At 44.6% G+C, this 20,538-nt stretch overlaps 2 protein-coding genes across 8 annotated transcripts in view; one reads left to right on the top strand and one right to left on the bottom strand.

Moving 5' to 3' along the window:
- The window catches only part of GDAP2 (ganglioside induced differentiation associated protein 2), a 44,248-nt gene extending 42,642 nt beyond the window's left edge, over positions 1-1,606 (bottom strand). The window contains exon 1 of one of the 3 annotated variants that reach the window (XM_054042608.1): positions 1,517-1,606. The gene's annotated coding sequence lies outside the window, so the exon portion shown is untranslated. Of the gene's footprint in view, positions 1-581; positions 753-1,516 lie in introns of those variants that run through there. The other 2 variants (XM_054042618.1, XM_054042626.1) reach the window with 2 other exon arrangements.
- Positions 1,607-1,679: 73 nt separating this feature from the next.
- Positions 1,680-20,538, top strand: part of WDR3 (WD repeat domain 3) — a 35,224-nt gene continuing 16,365 nt past the window's right edge. The window contains exons 1-11 of one of the 5 annotated variants that reach the window (XM_054042596.1): positions 1,680-1,777; positions 2,775-2,977; positions 4,383-4,592; positions 5,318-5,436; positions 9,862-9,940; positions 10,779-10,874; positions 11,670-11,780; positions 13,449-13,550; positions 13,684-13,781; positions 15,140-15,244; positions 15,894-16,124. In XM_054042596.1, coding sequence (XP_053898571.1) covers positions 2,807-2,977; positions 4,383-4,592; positions 5,318-5,436; positions 9,862-9,940; positions 10,779-10,874; positions 11,670-11,780; positions 13,449-13,550; positions 13,684-13,781; positions 15,140-15,244; positions 15,894-16,124 — 1,322 coding nt within the window. In that variant the 5' untranslated portion in view covers positions 1,680-1,777; positions 2,775-2,806. The other 4 variants (XM_054042562.1, XM_054042572.1, XM_054042581.1 and 1 more) reach the window with 4 other exon arrangements.

Here is a 20,538-nt window from a genome sequence, read left to right as displayed (position 1 = left end):
GTGATCTCCCATCTCTGTGCAGCCAGTGGCCTGTGCTCCCCAATGCCATGCTGGAGCCTCCACATTTATTTGACAAATAAAATTTGCAGGATTTTAAAACATAGTAAGCAGAATTTTTAATTTTTGGTGCAGGATGCCCTCAGGAGTAAGTATTTAAAGACCTGAGCCCAGCATACTTAAAGCTATAGGATGAAGGCCACATTTCATAACTCTGCTCCTCAGACACAATGGAACTCTACACAATAAGGGTAAAGCTGACTGTGTAGAAGACAGTTTCTAGTTCCAGACTGTGGAATGAACTAACACAGGAACTAAGGCTCACCCCAAAACATCACCTTCTTCGGCTCCAAGTACACGGTGCACTTCTTTGACCTTGTCTTCTCTAACAGCATGTGCACTAAAATAAAAATCTTAAAGCAAAGCCAAACCAAAACACCAGAGCAACTAGCACCACAGCAGCTACTCGCATGTTGAAACTGAGAGACTGAAACAGGAACCAGTGAGAAAAAACTGTTCAAAACCCCATGAGAAAATAAATAGTACTATACTACGTAGCAGTCTGCCATTGAATTAAGACACACCTGGGATGAAATCTCAAATGCACTGAAGCCCTCAGATACTTGTATCGGTTTCTGACTGAGATCCAAAGTTTGTTCTTTTTGCACAAGTATACATACTTGTTGTGTTACTGAAGCATGTGGTACATTCCACACGAGCAGAAAGATTAGTAAAAACCAGAAGGGATGCAGAAAAAAGGCAACAGAAACACTTACTGGGAAGAGGGGCATATCTGAAAGAAAAGATTGAGAGTTGAAAATATATAGTTGGCAAAACAATAAACATTGGGGTGATGGGTGTGATAACAGTGTGACCAATACAAAGCAAGGTGACACGTGAGGTATAAATAGGAATACTATGGTCATTTCTCTCTTAGGAGAGGCTTGCAAGTGAAGTCAGTGATGTATAAGGTCTCCCGGCCTGAGAGCCCATAGCGGTGTTTCTGTCTGTGCAGCATCACACCTGTGCCTCTGGGGGCATAGAACACAACAACACGCGATGCCTTACACAACGGAACAGCGACCCAGGACCGGAGAACACGGGCTGTGCCCCAGACAAGGGCCCCAGGCCCAGTCCCCCGGCCGGGATCCCGCCCCCCAGGGCCTCGCCGGGCGCAGAGCGCGGGAGCTGTGGCAGTTCCTAGACAAACGTCCGAAGTTTTTCTCAGCGGCCAAAAGCGACAGAGACAGAGACACCCCCGCCCCCCCCCGCGCGCCGGCCGGGACACGCGCCCCGCAACCCAACCGACTCGGAGAGACAGTTACAGGCCGCGCGGCTGCAGCGGGGGGAGGGGGCGACCGGCCCCGCCCGGGCCCCTCAACACAGAACATACACAGCGACCCCACCCTGCCTAGCAACGCCCGCCCGGGGAGCTCCTCCTTAGCAACAGCCCCCAGCGCCACCCCGTGCCCAACCGCTCGCTCGCGCCCGCCCTTCCCGCGGTCCACCCCTCACTCACGGGCCAGCCCCGCTCCCCCCATCTGGCGAGAGGGTCCCAGTGGCAGGAGTCGACTCAGTAACATCACCCCGGAAGTGGGCACTGAGCCTGACCCACCCCCTTCCGGATCAAAGCCGACCAATCCCGCACTGAACAGCCAGGATGAGCTCCTACGTCACTTCCGCCTGACTCTGTACAGCTTCCCCAGCCCGGCCACTTCTTCTTGTGCGGAACGAGAAGCGGTGTGCGCGCGCGAGTGACCCGCGAAGCCACGTGGGGGCGGTGAGCGCGGGGCCGGTGCGTGGCGGGGATTGGGTGTTACAGCGAGCGCGGCACGGCAGCGCCTCCCCCGCCCGCCCCGTCCCCAGCGGGGTCGGTGGCCCCTGCCCGGCGCGCGCTGTCGGGTCTCGGTCCCAGCGGAGCTGGAACTAGGGCGCTGCGCACGCCGGGCTGGAAGTGGTTCCCGGCATGTGCCGGGTTTACAGTTTGGTTCAATAGCGCTCAGCTCCCCCCACTGTGCAAATTGTTCCGGCGCCCCTGCTCCTTGCTGCCCCGGCGCCGGGCCCTGCCGCGACCCGCCATAGCAGCGGCTTAGGAGCGACCCCTCAGCCTAGGGGCGCGGCTTTGGCACCGCGGCGGGTCCGAGTGGCTGCTGTTGATTCCTCTGGGAGGAAAAAGTAATCCGAAGCCCACCGCTACTTACTGGGAAGGAGAAATCAGGACAGTAGCGATGGTGGAGGGGGAAAGGGAACACAAAGTACATGTGACTGTGCAATGCAATAAGGCGGAGGGGAAAAGCGAAGGTAGTGTGGGGCTGTGTGTATAGAGGCATCAGGGAGGAGAGAGCTCAGGTGAGGCCTCATCTAGAATATTGCGTTCGATTCTAGGTTAGGTGAATATGGAAAGATTAAAAACAAAATATCTGTAGCAATGGCGTGATGACAAAGAAGGAGCATGGTAATTCCCTGTAAATACTTGTAGGGTGGAAGGTATAATTTAGGGTGGTCCAAAGTGGCAATAATTAAGAGTAATGGGAGTAATTGTGCAAAGAAAAATGTAGACTGAATAATGGAAAAACTTAGTGCAGTCTGGCACACTGGGGGGTAGTCTCCCAAGGGAAGTGTTGAGAACCCCCTCGCTTTTAATGTTTGTCCGCTCCAGTTTAAATAATACTAGAAAAAGTTCTGTAGAGGAAAAGTGGACTTGATATCATCCAGCCCTAATTTCACTTTATACATGAAATTCTTCTCAGTAATTGCTGTCTTCTCTTTATGTCCAGGTCAGCTCCCACCTGGGTCTGGAAATTGCACCATGGGTCTCACCAAGCAATATCTGCGCTACACAGCTAGTGCATTGTTTGGAGTGATTGCTAGCCAGAAAGGCAACATCGTCTATGTGACCCTGCGGGGCGAAAAGGGCCGCTATGTGGCAGTGCCAGCTTGTGAGCATGTCTTCATCTGGGACACCCGGAAAGGCGAGAAGGTGATGAGCTGTTTTCCCCCACTGTGAACCAGAATGGGATGACACTGCTGTGTTGTACAGCAGTGAGACTAGAAAAGTGTAGCTGCATGAGTTATCTTTGCTGGGAGCTCCCCATGCAAAGAGATCAAATAAACTTAGAAATGGTGGCTTCTAATATGCCAGAAGTGCTCAAAGTGCAGCCAGTGGCCATCAGCTCCTTTAGAGTTCTGTAGTCTTGGCTGGGGGGCACACTCACTGGCATTGAGATGCTATGATGGTGGGGTCATAAGAAGTGCCAGACATAGACTACAGTGGAGAGGAAATTCCAGGTTTCCAGTGTGCAGTGTAGCCAGGCAACTCAGATCAAGACAGAGTCTGGAAGTTATAGTGACCATGGGCTGCATTTCAAATAAGATGAGTGCATCTGCAGTCTCCTTGCTTTTATGCAAGCTACCTGCTGACATAACCTTTAGATTATTGCTATGTCTACACTATGCGGTCGATTTAGTGGTCTAGTGAAGACCTACCAAATCAACAGCAGATCACTCTCCAGTCGACCCCTGTACTCTACCCCCAACAAGAAGAGTAAGGTAAGTCGACAGGAGACTTTCTCCCGTCAACCGTCCCGGGGTGTAGACCCAGCAGTAACTCAACCTAAGGTACGCAGTGTAGCATGGGCCGACTTACCGCGGTAGTGTAGACATAGCCTAAGTTTGTTTGCTTCTGACACAAGTACATGATACACGTACCCTATGTGGGGACCTTTCATACGCAAAACTTAACTGATCCTGATTCTTTCCTTTGATCTTAAATGATTTATTCCGGTGGAAAGGAATATAAGTGTCAGTCTCACTGAGCCATTCTTCCTTGTTACTCCTAGAGTTGAGTATGAGATTTGAAGTTCCACTGTTGACAATGCAGAGCAGTACAAAAGGACATGAAGAGTACTGCTTCAAATGATATATTAGACCCAGAGCTACACTAACACAGTGCTTTAGGGGTCTTTTGGAATTCTGAACTCATGTACACCCTGTGGAAAAAAATACTTCTGTTGTATGCCTCAGAGGAGCTAGAATGGAAAGGAATTGTCCTGTGAAGAAATTTGGGGTGCCTCTTTTACTAGCAAGCAAGAGGAATCACTTTCTAGCTCTTAGACTTCTGGGTTCTAGTCCTCGTTGCACCCTGATTTGCTGTTTGGCCTGGTGACATCAGGTCCCCCCTCCATGCCTCAGTTTCCCCCTTTTTAAAACTGGGATAATGGTACTCCTTCATTTCAGTAGCAGATTGTGAGGAATGAGTTTCTAAAGTACTAGGGGTCCTCAGATGGAAGGCCTGATAGACAAACAAAGGATTCTCTTCCTTCTGTTCCCTGTGGGTGCATCTAGCTCTAACACGTCACAAACACCTTGTCTTCTGAAAATTACAGGTTCTCATCCTTCAGGGTCTCAAGCAGGAGGTCACTTCTCTCTGCCCATCCCCAGATGGGTTGCACTTGGCTGTTGGATATGAGGATGGATCGATCCGTGTCTTCAGCCTCCTAAGTGGTGAAGGGAATGTCACTTTCAATGGACATAAGGCTGCAGTTATGACTCTACAGTATGATCAGCTGGGAGGCAGACTGGTGTCTGGCTCAAAGGTGAGAGCTGGTAGGAGAAGCCAAGTCTGGAGTTCAGTTCTTTCATAAGCAGGGAGGACTAGCTTCTCTGTGGAGATAACTGTGGCTATGTCTACAAGTCAAGTGACCTGGCTGGGAAGGGGTGGATGGTGCACTGGAATAGCTGGAGGAGTGTTAGTGAGAGGATCTGGGTCAGATTCACAGCTGAGTTGCATCACAGATCTTTATGGAAGGGCTGAAGACTGCAATAGGAAGGGGTGCTGTAGATCAGGACTAAAGTGCATTAGCGGACCTGTGCATGGGGGAGTATAGGGCTGGAATGGTGGGGGTACTACAGGCCGGGCATGAAGTACATCAGCAGAACTGTTCATAGAGAGCCAAGGACTGGAATAGCAGGGGGGCTGCAGGGCAGGCCTAAGGGGCACTGGCAGAGCTGTGTGTGGAGCCCAGGACTAGAATAGCAGGGGGGCTGCAGACAGGGACTGAAGTACCCAGGCAGAACTATTGAAGACGGGGTTTGCTAGGTCTGAAACAGCAGGGGGTGCTTCAGGCCAATACTAAGGTGCACTTGTAGAGCTGCATATGTGTGTGCGGGGAGAACAACTCCTGGCTTTATGAGCCCTTCAGTGCGTACTAACACTCAAATTTAGGGGAAAGCAGACTCTGCCTGTCTAATGTAGTGTATTGGTTCTCATGGCAGAAGATTCTGCTGATGTCCATCCTTTGTGATATCTCTTTCCTTTCAGGACACAGACGTCATTGTGTGGGATGTCATCAACGAGAGTGGGTTGTACCGGCTGAGGGGGCACAAGGATGCTGTCACGCAGGCACTCTTCTTGAGAGAGAAGAACCTCCTGGTTACCAGGTACACTGTCTGCCGAGCTTGCTGAATTGAGGGTTCAAGGCTTTACTCGTCTATCGCGTCATGTCAAAACCTATGGACTTAATACAAAGAAATGAAGTTAGATTTCATAAATGGTGCTCTTTTCGCAGAATGAACGTATTCTTAATAAGCTTTTTTAAAAAAGCCTTATCATAACACACTAACCTTAACTGTGAGCCAGAGACTTTTTAAAATACATTTGTTATCTTGATATCTAAATGTTTTTAAAGAATTCCGTTAAGTGGGGAATATCAGCTAATGAGACATTGTCAACTTAAAAATAATTATTCTCTGAATAGTTTTTAAATCTACTGTTAAATATGGTACCTGAGATTACTATAACAGAGGATACATCTATACTGCGTCCCATCGTGGCTGGACAGATGTGCTAGCTCTACTTGAGCTAGCATGCTAAAAAGAGCAATGTAGTGAGCTGGCGGCTTGGGCTAGTCACCTGAGTACGTACCCAGGGGGTCTGGGTGGCTTTGTGCTCCCAGGTGCTCCCAGCTGCAGTGTATGTGTACCATGAGATTAGCAGTATGTTTACAGAATGCATTTGACAGTACTTTGTGTAAAGTCACTTTTGCTTTTTCCCCTGTATAATCAATTGGATTCCCTTTTGCTTGTGAATCTTTCACACAGTAATAGGACAGAAAAATAATTTTTAAAAACAGGGAAGTGATTATAGAACCATGGAAATTGATAGGGAGACATGGGCACATGTAGTACCTGAACTGACTTTTAACCCCTCTTAACATTCACTAGCTTTAAAGATGACTGTGTTGCTTGGCAGGAGAATTTTTTGATTCTTTTAAGAATGTTTTATTTACTAGATTTATGTATCAGTTCAATAGAAAAAGTGTATCACATCAATTTAGGGTAAAATTATGCTGGTATCTTTTATTTTTCAGATTATTGATGAAAGAATAGTGTTTATTTGGGGAGTCCGGTGGCAGCTTAAAGACTAACAGATTTACTTGGGCATAAGCTTTCATGGGTAAAAAACCCACTTCTTCAGATGTACCGCTACCCCTTTGATACTTGTTTATTTGGTGTTAGAGTTAAAACTGTGTTGTGAGGAAATATGCACTTGTTTGGTAGTTTATAAAATGGCTTTATTTTCACAATTTTCTTAATATTACTTTCTTTAGTATTGGTAAATGAAGATAGTTCTTAATTTTAAAATAAATAGGATGGAGGGGTTGCTATATATTTCTATGGAGATGCTTGGGCCAGATATGCTCTATTCCTCATAACAAAGAGGAATATCAGCCTTGAACATAGTTATGACTCCTTATTTAAGGCTGATTTTTGTTTTTCCACCGGAGATTTGACCTCTTTGTTATGAAAACTACAGCATATTCTTACCCGGTCATTCAGCGTTTACTGAGTACAGCATTTTCTTAACCATTTACATGTACACTTAACTCATTCAATAGCTTGTGTTGAAACTAATTTCAAAACAAGTCCTTTAAGAAATTTAGTGCTTGGAGTCTGACATTTTTCCTCCTGTCGTTGCTCTGAAAGATTCTGTGATTGCATTTGGGCGTCAGGGCTTGAACGGCTCCCCATAACGCTCTATCCGTGGCCCTACTGCATACTGAGGCAGGAACACGCGGGTGTCGTTAAAGTGCAGACACGTTGGGACACAAGGGAGTGGGCTCCCTGCATCCTCTCTCTGCACAATGCTGGTCTCTAACAGCACTCTTCTTCTCCATCCAGCCTGTGCACATCCCCTCATATATGGCCATTTCCCCAGTCCTCTTGGCTCCCTATGTTGGTGTTTTCTGGTATTGGAGGAGCTCTGTGGGGGGAGAGGGAGAAGAAAGTGGAGATGTGGGGGCAGGGAGAAGCAAGGTCCCAATGTCTTTGCTTATGTATCAGCTCCCCTGCTCGTGCTGGCTCAGTGTGCAGTGGAGCTTAAGGTATGTCTACGTTGCTGACTGTGTACCCAGGCTTCTTGTCAGGCTTGTACGTGTGTTGCTGCCTCTTCCTGGCACCTAAGTTACCAAGTCATCATTACAGCTGTTACTTACAGGTATACCTACCCATGCTACAATCACACTGCTTGCAGTGTAGAGGTGCCCTGAGGCAGCCATGCCAAGGGAGAACTTTTAATGTGCTGGTGTTTTGACAAAAAAAAACCCGTTGATATTAGTGGAAACAAAATTGGGCATGGAATTAGACAAAGTAATTGCTAATAACTTTTTACTTTATTACAACTAGGGCTTTTGAGTAATTGCAGTTAACTCATGCGATTAACTCAAAAATTAATCGCGATTAATCGCACTGTTAAGCAATAGAATACCAACTGAAATTACAACGCAAAATACAAAGTATACAGTGCTCACTTTATTTTTTATTACAAATATTTGCACTGTAAAAAAGATAAAAGAAATAGTATTTTTCAATTCTCCTCATACAAGTACTGTAGTGCAATATCTTTATCATGAAAGTGCAGCTTACAAATGTAGGTTTTTTTTGTTACATAACTGCACTAAAAAATAAAACAATGTAAAACTTTAGAGCTTACAAGTCCACTCATCCTACTCCTTGTTCAGCCAATTGCTAAGAGAAATACATTTGTTTACATTTATGTGAGATACTGCTGCCCACTTCTTAATTACAATGTCACCTGAAAGTGAGAACAGGCATTCGCATGACACTGTTGTAGCTGGCATCGCAAGATATTTATGTGCCAGATGTGCTAAAGATTCATATGCCTCTTCATGCTTCGGCCATTGTTCCAGAGGACATGCTTCCATGCTGATGATGCTTGTTTAAAAAATAATGCGTTAATTAAATTTGTGACTGAACTCCTTGGGGGAGAATTGTATGTCTCCTGCTCTGTTTTACCAGCATTATGCCATATATTTCATGTTATAGCCGTCTCAGATGAGACCCAGCACATGTTCATTTTAAGAACACTTTCGCTGCAGATTTGACAAAATGCAAAGAAGAAACCAATATGAAATTTCTAAAGAGAGCTACAGCACTTGACCTAAGATTTAAGAATCTGACGTGCCGTCCAGAATCAGAGGGATGAGGTGTGGAGCATGCTTTCAGAAGTCTTAAAAGAGCAACACTCTCACGTGGAAACTACAGAACCCAAACCACCAAAAAATAAATTCAACCTTCTGCTGGTGACATCTGACTCATGCTGATGAAAATGAACATGGGTCCGTTTACACTGCTTTGGATGGTTATCAAGCAGAAACCATCATCAGCATGGACACATGTCCCCTGGAATAGTAGTTGAAGCATAGAAGGACATATGAATCTTTAGTGCATCTGGCATGTAAATATCTTGTGACATTAGCTACAACAGTGCCATGCAAATGCTTGTTCTCACTTTCAGGTGACGTAAACAAGAAGCAGGCAGCATTATCTTCTGCAAATGTAAACAGACTTGTTTGTCTGAGCAACTGGCTGAACAAGAAGTAGGACTGATTGGACTTGTAGGCTCTAAAATTTTACATTGTTTTATTTTTGAATGCAGGTTTTTTTTGTACCTAATTCTACATTTGTAAGTTCAACTTTCATGATAAGAGATTGCACTACAGTACTTGTATTAGGTGAATTGAAAAGTACTATTTTTTTTTGTTTTTTACAGTGCAAATATTTGTAATAAAAAATGAAGTGAGCACTGTACACTTTGTATTCTGTGTTGTAATTGAAATCAATATAATTGAAAATGTCCGAAAATATTTAAATAAATGGAATTCTATTATTAACAGCGCGATTAATCACATGATTAATTTTTTTAATCACTTGACAGCCCTAATTACAACCTGTTATTGCACCCTGTTTCCTTCAAGTAAACCAGGAAACATGACTCCTCAAGGAGATTTAATTATCTGGGGAATGTAAAGGGGATAGTAACAAGCTGTATTTGATTCTTTGAGCACCTTGCAAATGGAAAAGTCCTAAAACCTCTGATAAGCTAAAATGCAGCTCTGTCTGGTGCATTGAATTTGACACAGATCATTGCACGGTTCATTAGGACAGGCAATGAAGAATATTGTATCAACTGAAAATACAGGGAGAATTTAGGGAGACCCAGTGTTGAAATTTGGCCAGCGCACCAGGCCTGACACCCTTGCCCTTAAAGAAAGCAGAATGGTTTCTCCATTACACTAGGCTGGGGTTTCAGTGATGACTCTAGGAGGTGCCTCCTAATGAATCACCAGCTCATATTTCTGTATTGCCTGTGTTTTGCTTGATCTCTTATCCTGACTCTGCTTCGCTTGGGAGATCTGCTGAGATCCTAGCCTAAATAAGTCTGACCTCTGACATCTTGCAGCATGCTTTACCTTTTGTGTTTCTTACTCTCTTCAAAGCGCACAGTTTTGGCTGAACTCTGGGGACCTTGCCTAATGTCTGGGTGATGTCATTTGTTTTTTTCAGTGGTAAAGACACCTTTGTGAAGTGGTGGGACTTGGATACGCAGCACTGCTTCAAAACACTGGTTGGACACCGTACTGAGGTAAATAAAATTAAAGCTGGAGAGAGGGAGTTAGTTCAGTACAAGTATCACAGCACACGGGCTGCAAGGTAGCTTCCATTGTTACATCCACACTGCTCAGGATTGGATTTTTTTTAGGTTGTAAACACAGCCCCTATGAAATATTTGTGGTTGGCTGTTGTGAAGAGGGGACAGGTGAGAAGCCTTGTCTGTTGAAGAGGCTTGTACCACTCTTGCTGGGAGTGATATTTCCAAACTAGATGTCCTTGTGCAGTATCCTACATAGCAGGGGCTTGGGCTCTCTGTTCTCATTTTCCCTTTTAAATTAAAAAAAAAAACAAAAAAACCCAAAGAAATTCAGTGCAAGAATCCTGTTACATACAGCATTAATGAGGAGACTGAAATCCATCGACATGATGAATTCCTTGGCCAAAGCCCTAGTAGTAGTGTTAACTTTGTCCTTTGTATATCGGCATCTTAGGGCAGGAACATTGCAGGCTATTGTTTGTTGTACTGTCTTCAGGAGCTACTGTCTTTCAGCTGAAAGGTTAACTGCAAAAAGGAAAAATCTGTTTTCTTTTTTTTTTTTTTAAATGGGTATATAAAGAAACCGTATTTTCCCCCGTCAGCCCCCCCCCCCCCCAACACCCTCTCCAAGCAAACAAAACCCCAAGCAAACCAAAACACAAAACAAACAAAATCCCCGAGACCCCTTCAAGGGGATAACACTAAATCTCTATCCTGGAGGGATGTTGTATGGCTAAATTCATTAATGTTGTTGGGGCGTGCTGATACTGTGGTGGTGGGAGACCATATACCTAGACATAAAAGATGCTTCTTGGTGTTTTCTCCTTGGCAGGTGTGGGGACTAGCCTTTGTGTCACAAGAGAAGCGTCTCATCACTGGTGCTGCAGACAGTGAGCTCAGGGTGTGGAACATCACCTACATCCAGGAGGTAAGAACTGAATGCATCATCTCGGTCGCTTTGCTCTGGAGTGGATTGAACTGGAACACAGCAGGACTGAGTGGCTTTCTGAGATGTGGTCAGTATCCATCCAGGACACTCTCAATGTAAAGCAAATGTTGTTTGATGGCTTTAACTGTATGTTTCTACTGGCTCCCAGCTCTGTTGTAGTTCTGTGCAAACTGCCTTTGTACGGGCACTTCTTACTACAGGATCAGGCAGAGTGAGAAGCTGGAGGAAATTCTTATCTGGGGACATGCATGGTGGCTGCAGACCACTCCTTCTCTTTGTTTAAATTGGAGTTAGCCAAAAAAGCATGAAATGACTGGTGGCCACCCTCCTCTTCACTGTATGGGTGTGACTTGTGGAGAGGACAGGTTTTGACATCCAGTGCTTCACTTTGGTCTCGGGAGAAGGCCACTTGGATTGGGGTGGTGCAACGTGTGCTGGAACTGATGGTCTGCAGCTGGCTTCATTTCCTGCCAAGTACATGCAGCCCTCGGTGTCCCAGTCAGCTGCTGATGGGGACCTCGGCTGGGCAATATTTGGGAACCCTGTTTTAGGCTGCATTGTGGAAGCTCTTCTGTAATGGGCTGGTTCCATTTGATTACCATCTACACTCTTAGGGCTTCATTTCATAGAGCATCTTTCATCCTGATTGTTCTCCTGAGTAGTTCAGAATGAAAGCTGTGACAGTGTTAAATGGCTGGAGGGGATCGAGGTATAGGTGGGAGGGAAGCCAGGGTGTGCTAAGTGTATTTTTTTTTCTTTGTCTGCCACAAGCAGGCAACAGACCCTAATGAGCCAGAATCCAAGAAAAGCAGAGAGTCTCTAGCTAAAGCAGAAAAGACTTCTGAAGTGGATGAGATCTCAGACCTGGATGAGACGCCGGAGGAGGTAACCTTTTTCCCCACTCTGGCTAAGTGGTGCAGGTTCACAGGGTGTTTGTTGTGCTGTCAGTGAGGGTAGATACACAGCTCAAATAACTAAATGGGGGTTTGGGGACAGACCTGGTTATCTTGCTGACACTTGCCTCGCTCTGTTAGCTTTGTGCCCTGGGGATGATCTCTAGCGCTTCTAGAGAAGACACCCCGACCCATAAGCAAGGAATCACACCAGTGTGTTCTACCTTCCTCAGGAACAATCTCTCACACTTCCCCAAATACCCACAAAATAGCAGCAGCAGCCTGTGCCTGTATTTGCTGGTAACCTGTGCCAAAGAAGTCCCCAATGTAAGCATATTGGCAGGTCTCTAGAAAGGCTTGGCGGTGCTAGCAGAGCTCTTTCCTTGTAGGAAAGAAACTACAATAAAATGGTCACTTTCCACCTGCCTCTGTTCAGTGCTGAAACTGATTCACCTAGGACTTATTAACAGTACCCTATGTCATAACCAGGGATCCTAGTTTTCTCTGATTTTAAAAAACCCACAAAAATCCCCGTTTCCCCACAATTAAAATGGAATGCTGAACTTTAGTTTCCCTAGCCACGATATATATATTAGGTATCAGTTTAACACAGTGTTTTATTAATATACAATAGAACCCTGTTTATCCAAGCCTCCGGTATCTGGCTCTCTGTATTAACTGAACTATCAGCCGTCTGGGGCTGACTGCGGTGGGGCTCCCGTGGTCAGTGCTGTGTGGCTGAGTGCCCGAGCCCCACCTTAAAATAAGGGATAGAAAGCCAATCTTTGCCGATCCTCCTGATTATCTCAATTTTTGATTATCTGGTTCCAGTCCCAATTAGATCAGATACATCGGGTTCCACTGTAAATTGAAAGCACATTCAAAAATCAACTACAAGAGCGGGAGGTTGCAGGCATTGAATAAGTGGCACTAGTACTTTCAGTAACATTTAGTTAATAGTTAATACATGTTTTTATTTTTTCACAAAATTTAAAAACTAAAGGTTCTCTGTAAAAACACAAATTTCACATTTTTCCGGGATAAATGGATTTCGAAGAATCCTGGTCATGAGAGTCTCAGAGAGTGGTGCTGCCATGTTTAGAATCAGCTCCTATTGTGGGAAGCCTCTTCCACTTAGGTCAATCAGCACCTGACAACCTTTCACTAAATTCCTCCTCTCTGGATCACTCACTCACCTGTTGGCACTTCCAGAATCCTTTGAAGATTTCAGCTTCACTCATTCAATTATAGCTAGACACGCAGCCTTAACAACTGTTCCTTCCTTCCTTCCTCCAGGAAGTTTCTCTGTCTCTATTTTTAAGCAGGTAATTAAATGCTCTCTCTCCCCCACCTTTCTCATCTCTTTCCTGCAACAGGAACTAAAAGCTGGTGCCTTACTTTTATAAAAGTTCAGATAAATTCCCTTCCAGTTAGTGACATGCATGTTTCAGTCCATGAAAGAATGTTGGTTCTCAGATACAATGCAAGAAACATAAGTTAAATTTGTGCCTGACACAAATGTTTGTTTGCTGTTAGTTCCCACCTCTTCCTTGTCTCTTTTGAATGCTAGTCGGATGTTGTAGACTCTGCCCTTTCATTGTTGTATCTAAAGACTTGACCTTTCAGACTACAATTGTTTTGCCTTTCTGTATCCTTGTAGCGCCTCCTGAGGTGCAACAAAGCTGGCTCCATCATGCGGGAAGGAAGAGACCGAGTAGTTACTCTCGCCACTGACCGGACAGGCAGGATCCTAGCCTGCCATGTAAGTAATATGCTTTGGGGCCTTTTGCTAATGGACTACAGAGGGGGTTCTGTTGTGGGTCTCAGGGACTCTCCACTGCAGCAGCTTCTTAGGCAACTTGCTGCTAGTATTAACTCTCTGAATTTGTCTCCAGGGAGCAGACTCTGTTCTGGAAGTATTTTGTGTCCTTACTGAGGATGAAATTTGCAAGAAAATAGAAAAGAAAATGAGAAAAGCAAAGAAAAAAGCCAAGTAAGCTCTGTTTTTGTAAGTTGATGATGTCCACATGGTGAGAATTGACAAAAGGCCCATCCAGGGAGAGGGTGCAATGAATGAATCATGAACCATTTGCAGTTAGTCTGCTGTTAACATGTTTGTCTGTTCCTGGCTTGTTGGTGCTGGTGTGAGCCAGGTTGTTCTCTGCTCCCAGTAATTGTGAGAAAATCACCTTCCATCTGATTCTCTTGCAAGAAGTGAATGGGATGAGGGGATGGACAGAACGCTCCTGGTAAAGCCCCAGTTGTACATCACCATCTATGACTCAGGAGAGTTGCACAAAGTAAATACACTTCCCAGTGCGAAAGCTGGTGGTGCTAGGCTGAATAACCAGTGTCACTTTGACATCTACAGATTGTGAGCCTTGAGGTGGTATGTGCCAGGTTCAGATTGGGGCAAATTGTCTTTTAGTGGACAGCCTTTTATTATAAGTCTATTTTCTGCTTCTCCAGTGTCCATCGTTCATACATCCCCTAGTGTCTAACAGGTGCCTCACAGTAGCCCTGGGAGGTAGGTGAATGATAGCTCGCTTCATGGGAAATCTGAGGCACATGGAGGATACATCTGTTTATATTTTGGTAGTGCCTAAGGGCCAGAATTAGGAATCAGGACCCCATTTTTCTGAGCTATGTACAGACATGGAACAAAACAATGATCCCTGCCCCTGAGAGCTGTTGGCTTGTCTACGCTTGAATGTTAATTTGGATTAAGGCAGGGTATGAATTTAAAGCACAGAAGCCATTCTTGAATAACTCCATGCGTGGACAAGCCCTAAGTACATGGGTAGGGAGGGATGCAATTAAGTTGGTGTCTTGAACAAATTTCAACAGTGATATCTACTTCCTGCCTCCCTAAATTGCTCTGGTGGTTTCAGTTTGATAGAGTATTCTCTTGCACTTCCTGTCCTAAACCTGTGGCTTGTTGCTGTGCTCCGATAAACAATTTCACCTTACTGGAGTAGGTGGATTCTCCTCACTGAATAGTTCTCATAGCAGGGTGTGGTTTGATAGCCATCTTAATAAGATGGTCTAGGATCATTATTCTCTAACTTTGCAACAAGAGTCCTGGGATCTCTTAAGTTCTTCAGGATTGCCAGCAGCGTTGTTGGCCATCAAGGTCTGCACTGAAGAGCATTGCACCTCCACTAGAACGGCACCTGTGTCAACGCTGGATAAGGGTCCAGCTAGTTTAATTCGTAGAGGAGTTGCAGTTAGTTTGTTAATTTTTTGGGGCTGGGGGGTGAATGTGTCTGTACATTTCTGTCCCATGTTAGCCTATGACTGGACTGGCAGTGCCTGGTAACCTGATTCCCAATGGTTATCTGACTTTTCTAGACCGAAGTCTGAGGAGGAGGAAGAGGAGCCTGAAGGAAGCGTTGAGATGAGTCTGCAAGAAGAGATTCAGCGAGTCACTAGCATCAAAGCTTCTGCTAAAATCAAGTGAGTGCAAAACCCTGTTCTGGGGTCATTGCTGCAGCTCAAGCACCCATTGAGGGGGCCATGACTTGGGGAGAGTTTGTATTTTACAAAGGTGGATCATCTGAAAAGATGAGAAGCTGAGACTCCATAGAACTTAGAGCTGTGGAAAGGCCTGCAGCTCCACCCCCATATCCCTACAGTGTCTTCACAGCCCTTCCATCAAGATTGTTCCCTGCAAGGGATTCTCTAGGGCAGTGGTTCTTAAACTTTTGTACTGGTGACCCCTTTAACATAGCAAGCCTCTGAGTGCGATTTCTTTCCTCCCCCCTTCCCCCAATTAAAAACACTTTTAAATATATTTAACACCATTATAAATGCTGGAGGCAAAGTGGTGTTTGGGGTGGAGGCTGACCGCTCGCGACCCCCCATGTAATAACCTCTTGACCTCCTGAGGGGTCCCAACCCCCAGTTTGAGAACCCCTGCTCGAGGGGCTTGCCTCATCTAGTTTTAAATGACCAGTCTGATGGGGCTTCTACTGCTGCCTTTGTTAGACTATTCCACTGCTGACTGCCTCCCCTATCAAGAAGTTGTTCTTGGTGTTTTCCTTTAGTTTATATCATCTTGTTTCTTCTAGTTATGACCCTGACTTCTCTTTGTCCATTTAAACAGGTCGTTTGACTTGATTCTGTCTCCGAAAGGAGAGCTGAAGACCACCTTACTGCTCCAGAACAACACCATCGAGTCATACATCCTGATCCCATCAGCACAGGTCCCCCAAGTTGTCCGTGCATCCAAGATAACCATTGGAGGTCACCGCAGTGATGTCAGGACACTGGCTTTTAGCTCTGACAACATTGCTGTCCTCTCAGCTGCTGCTGAATCTGTTAAGATCTGGAACAGGTGTGTGTTCTGATTCTGTAAATTCTTCTTCATCTGCCAAGAGTCCTTCTCCCAAAGGTTGGGGCTGTTCAGGTTAGAGGGGAGAATGGGAAATGGAGAGGGAAATGATCCCACGGAATACAAAGTGATGAATGGAATAGAGAAGGTGGATGAGGCACTCTGTTTACTCTTTCTCATTATACAAGGACAAGGGGATGCTTCTTTCGTGAAACTGAAAGGCAAGAAATTAAAAATGCACTACTAACCAAGGGAACTCATTACCGCTAGATATCATTGAGGCTAAGAGTTTAATGGGGTATATAAAAGGACAGCTCTCTGGATATTGAGGATATCCACAGTCATGGAATCAAAGATTTGTAGGGCTAGAAGTCACCTCAAGAGGTCATCAAATCCAGCTCCTTGCATTGAGTCAGGACCAAGTAAACCTAGACCATCCCTGACAAGTGTTTGTCCAGCCTGTTCCTGAAAACCTCCAGTGATGAGGATTCCACAATCTCCCTTGCAAGCTTATTCCAGAACCTACTGACCTTTATCGTTAGAAAGTTGTTGTTGATTTTTAATATTTAACCTAAATCTCCCTTTCCTTATAGGTCAGGTCTAAACCTTTTATCGTTTTCATTGCTATCCTCTGGACTTTTTCCAATTTATCCACATCTTTCCTGAAGTGTGATGCCCAGAACTAGACAGAGCACTTTAGCTGAGGCCTCACCGGTGTCGAGTAGAGGGGACAGTTAGCTCCCATGTCTTATGTACGACACTCCTGTTAATACAGCCCAGAATGGTATTAGTCTTTTTCGCATCTGCATCACATTGTTGGCTCATATTTAATTTGTGAACCACTATAAGCCTCAGATCCTTTTCAACCGTACTACCACCTAGCCAGTTATTCCCCATTTTGATTTTTCCTTACTACGTGTAGTATTTTGTACTTTATTGAATTTCATCTTGTTGATTTCAGACCAATTCTTTAATTTAACGTTTTGAATTCTAATCCTGTCCTCCAAAGTGCTTGCAAACCCTCCCAGTTTAGTGTCATCTGCAAATTGTATAGGTGTTCACTCCACTCCATTATCCAAGTCATTAATGAAAATGTTGAATAGGAGTGACCCTTGTGGGACTCCACTATATACTCTCTCAGTCTGAAAGCCAACTATTGGTAACTATTTTGAGTACGGTTTTTCCGATTTTTCTTAGTGTATGCACAACAAGCCTCATGTGGCACATGACCAGGATCCATCACCGAATTTGGTCTGTTGGTTGGATCATTAGCTTCCCTGGCCCAATCAGTTTTGCACCCACCTTATACTAATTTCATCTAGACCACATGTCACTAGTCTGCTTGTGAGAATGTCATGTGGGACTGTATCAAAGACATTACTAAAATCCAGTTTTGTCATGTCTATAGCTTTCCCCTATCCACTAGGCCAGTAACCCTGTCAGGGAAGGAAATTAGGGTGGTTTGGAATGATTTATTCTTGATAAATCCATGCTGGCTATTCTCTATAACCCTATTATTCTGTAAGTGCTTACAAATTCTCATCTCTGTCCTTCAACAGGAACTAAAAGCTGGTGCCTTACTTTTATAAAAGTTCAGATAAATTCCCTTCCAGTTAGTGACATGCATGTTTCAGTCCATGAAAGAATGTTGGTTCTCAGATACAATTGTTTAATAATTCGTTCTAGTATCTTTCCAGGTATCAAACTTAGGCTGATTGGTCTATAATTCTCTGGATCCCCTTTTAAATATAAGTACTATATTGGCCCTTCTCCAGTACTCTGGGACCTCATCCTTCCATCCTCCATGAGTTCTCAGAGATAACTGCTAACAGTTCTGAGATTGCTTCAGCTAGTTCCATAAGTATCCTACGTTAAATTTCATCAGGCACTGTTGACTTGAATACATCTTACTTCTCTAAAATAGCATACTGGGTTAGATGGACCATTGGTCTAACCCATAAGGCCATTCTTATGTTCTAAATATTTTTAACGTATTCTTTTCCTATTTTGGTTTGCGTTCCTTTCCCCTTGTTAATATTTATTGTGTTGAGAATCTGGTCCCCATTAATCTTTATAGTGAAGTGTGAAGCAAAACAGGCATTAAACACCTCAGTCTTTTTAATGCCATCAGTTATTAGTTCTCCTGCCCTGCTAAGTAGGGGACCTAAACTTTCTTTCCTCTTGTTCCTAACGTATTTAAGGAACATCCTCTTATTGTCTTTTATGTCCCTTGCTAGGTGTAACTCATTTTGTTCCTTAGACTTTCTGATTTTGTCCCTATGTGCTTGTGCCATTCTTTTTGTACTACTCCTTGTCAATTCATCCATATTTCCATATTTTGTAGGATTCCTTTTTGATATTTAGGTCATTGATGGAGCCATATTGGCCTCTTACTATTCTTCCTGTCTATCCTTTGCATTGGGAGAGTTTGCAGTTGTGCCTTTAATATTGTTTCCTTGAGAAACTGCTAGCTCTCCCGAACTCTGTTATCATTTAGATTTTCTTCCCATTGCATCTTACCTACCTGTTCTCTGAGGCTGTTCAAGTCCACTTTGTCCTTATTCTGCTTCCCTCACTTATTCCTTGCCTTGGAATGATATAATCTATTATTTCATGATCACTTTCACTGAAACTGGCTTCCATCTTCAGATTTGCAACCAATTCCTCCCTGTTGGTCAGAATCAAGTCTAAAATGGCTGTCCTTCTGGTTACTACTTCCATTTTCTGAAACAAAAAGTTGCTCCCTATACGTTCCATGTAGTGTTTGGAAATTTTGTGTTTTGTCATATTACTTCTCCAAGAGATGTCTGGGTAGTTAAAGTCCCCCATTACTACCAGATCTTGTGTTTTGGATATTTCTGTTTGTTCTAGAAATACCTCATCCACTTCTTCCAGATTTGATGGTCTAAAGTAGAGCCCTTTATGTCACCCTTATTTTTTTCCCCCCTTTATCTCTACCCAGAGACATTGCCTCTCACCTTCTTCTGGACCTTAGAACATGTATGTATGTATATATATATATATATATATATATATATATTCTTGATGTATAATTAACATCCTCTTCCCTTTTTTCCCCCATCTGTCCTTCCTGAACAAGTTGTACTCTTCTATACCAATATTACAGTGATAAGATTTATCCCAGAATTAAGTCATAATTTAGCTAATGTATTAATACTTCCAGTTCTTCCTGTTTATTCCCCATAGTCCTTGCATTTGTGTAAGGACATCTAAGATGTTGAGCAGATTCCCCCACTGATTTCCCTCTTGTTGCTCCTATGACTCTATTGTAATTTTTCATGTCTCCCCCCACAACATCTAACCCTCTTAAGGTTGCCCTTCTTTATGCTCACCTGTGGGCTGTTGTCATCTGCCCCCTTTGAACCTAGTTTAAAGGCTTCCTTACTAGGTTGGTGAATCAGCATGCGGAGATACTCCCCCCTTCTTGGGTCAGGTGGACCCCATCTCTTCCCAGCAGTCCTTCTCCCCGGAACAGCATCCAATGGCAAAGGAAGCCGAAGCCCTCCCCTCAACACAATCTGCATAGCCATGCATTCATCTCCAGACTGTGCATGTCCAGGCCTGGGTCTTTATCCTCAACTGGGAGGAAGGACAGGAACAACACCTGGCACCCCATCTCCTTCACCCTTGCTCCCAAAGCCCTGTAATCACAGTTGATCTGCTCAGTATCATTAGGGCCCAGATGGATGAGCAGCATGGGGTAGTGGTCAGAGGGACGGATGAGTCTCAGCAGTCTTTCTGTTGCATTTCGGATGTGGGCTCAATTAGTCTCCTTCCTGCAGAGTAGCCAGTTCTCTTTCCTCCTCTGGCGTGCTGTAGTTATCTGAGGTTGACTAGCATCCTCCATCCTGGATGTTTCCGTGTGCATCCTGTCGATTGAAGTCCTTGCCATTCCTGCAGCTCTTTTACCAGCTTCCTGAGGGATTCCACCAACAGACACTTCTCTTACCAGGTGGTTCTCCCTGCCTGGATTTCTTTGGTGGGGATATTCAGGCTGCATTCCCAGCAAGTCAAGACCAGAACCTATGTGGAAGTCTCCGGGGTCAGGATGCCTGTCTCGTGGAGTGTTCCAAGAGGTGCAGGCACAGGAAGAGCTAGCAGTGGTGTTGCTGACGTGCCGTTTTCCTCCCATTGTGGGCTCTTTCTTGTAGAGTACCTGCCAGTTGTGGGGTGAAAAAAATCACACATGCTGATTATTTTTCCATGTGGGATTCTAATCCTGTGTTTTCTGACATAAACCAACCACTAACAGCGTGGGCCTAGGGAGAAACTTCATCCATGGACATAGCTTTGGGTTTTCCTGTACCTTCTCTGAAGCATCTGATGCCAGCCACTGTTGGAGATAGGAGGTTGGACTGGTTGGGTCACTGTTCTAACCCACGATGCTATCGCAGAG

Source organism: Malaclemys terrapin, chromosome 1 (genome assembly GCF_027887155.1).
Source record: "Malaclemys terrapin pileata isolate rMalTer1 chromosome 1, rMalTer1.hap1, whole genome shotgun sequence".
NCBI classification, from domain to species: Eukaryota; Metazoa; Chordata; order Testudines; family Emydidae; genus Malaclemys; species Malaclemys terrapin.
The sequence above is the reverse complement of the archived record's forward strand: the minus strand, read 5'-3'. Positions and strand labels throughout refer to the sequence as shown.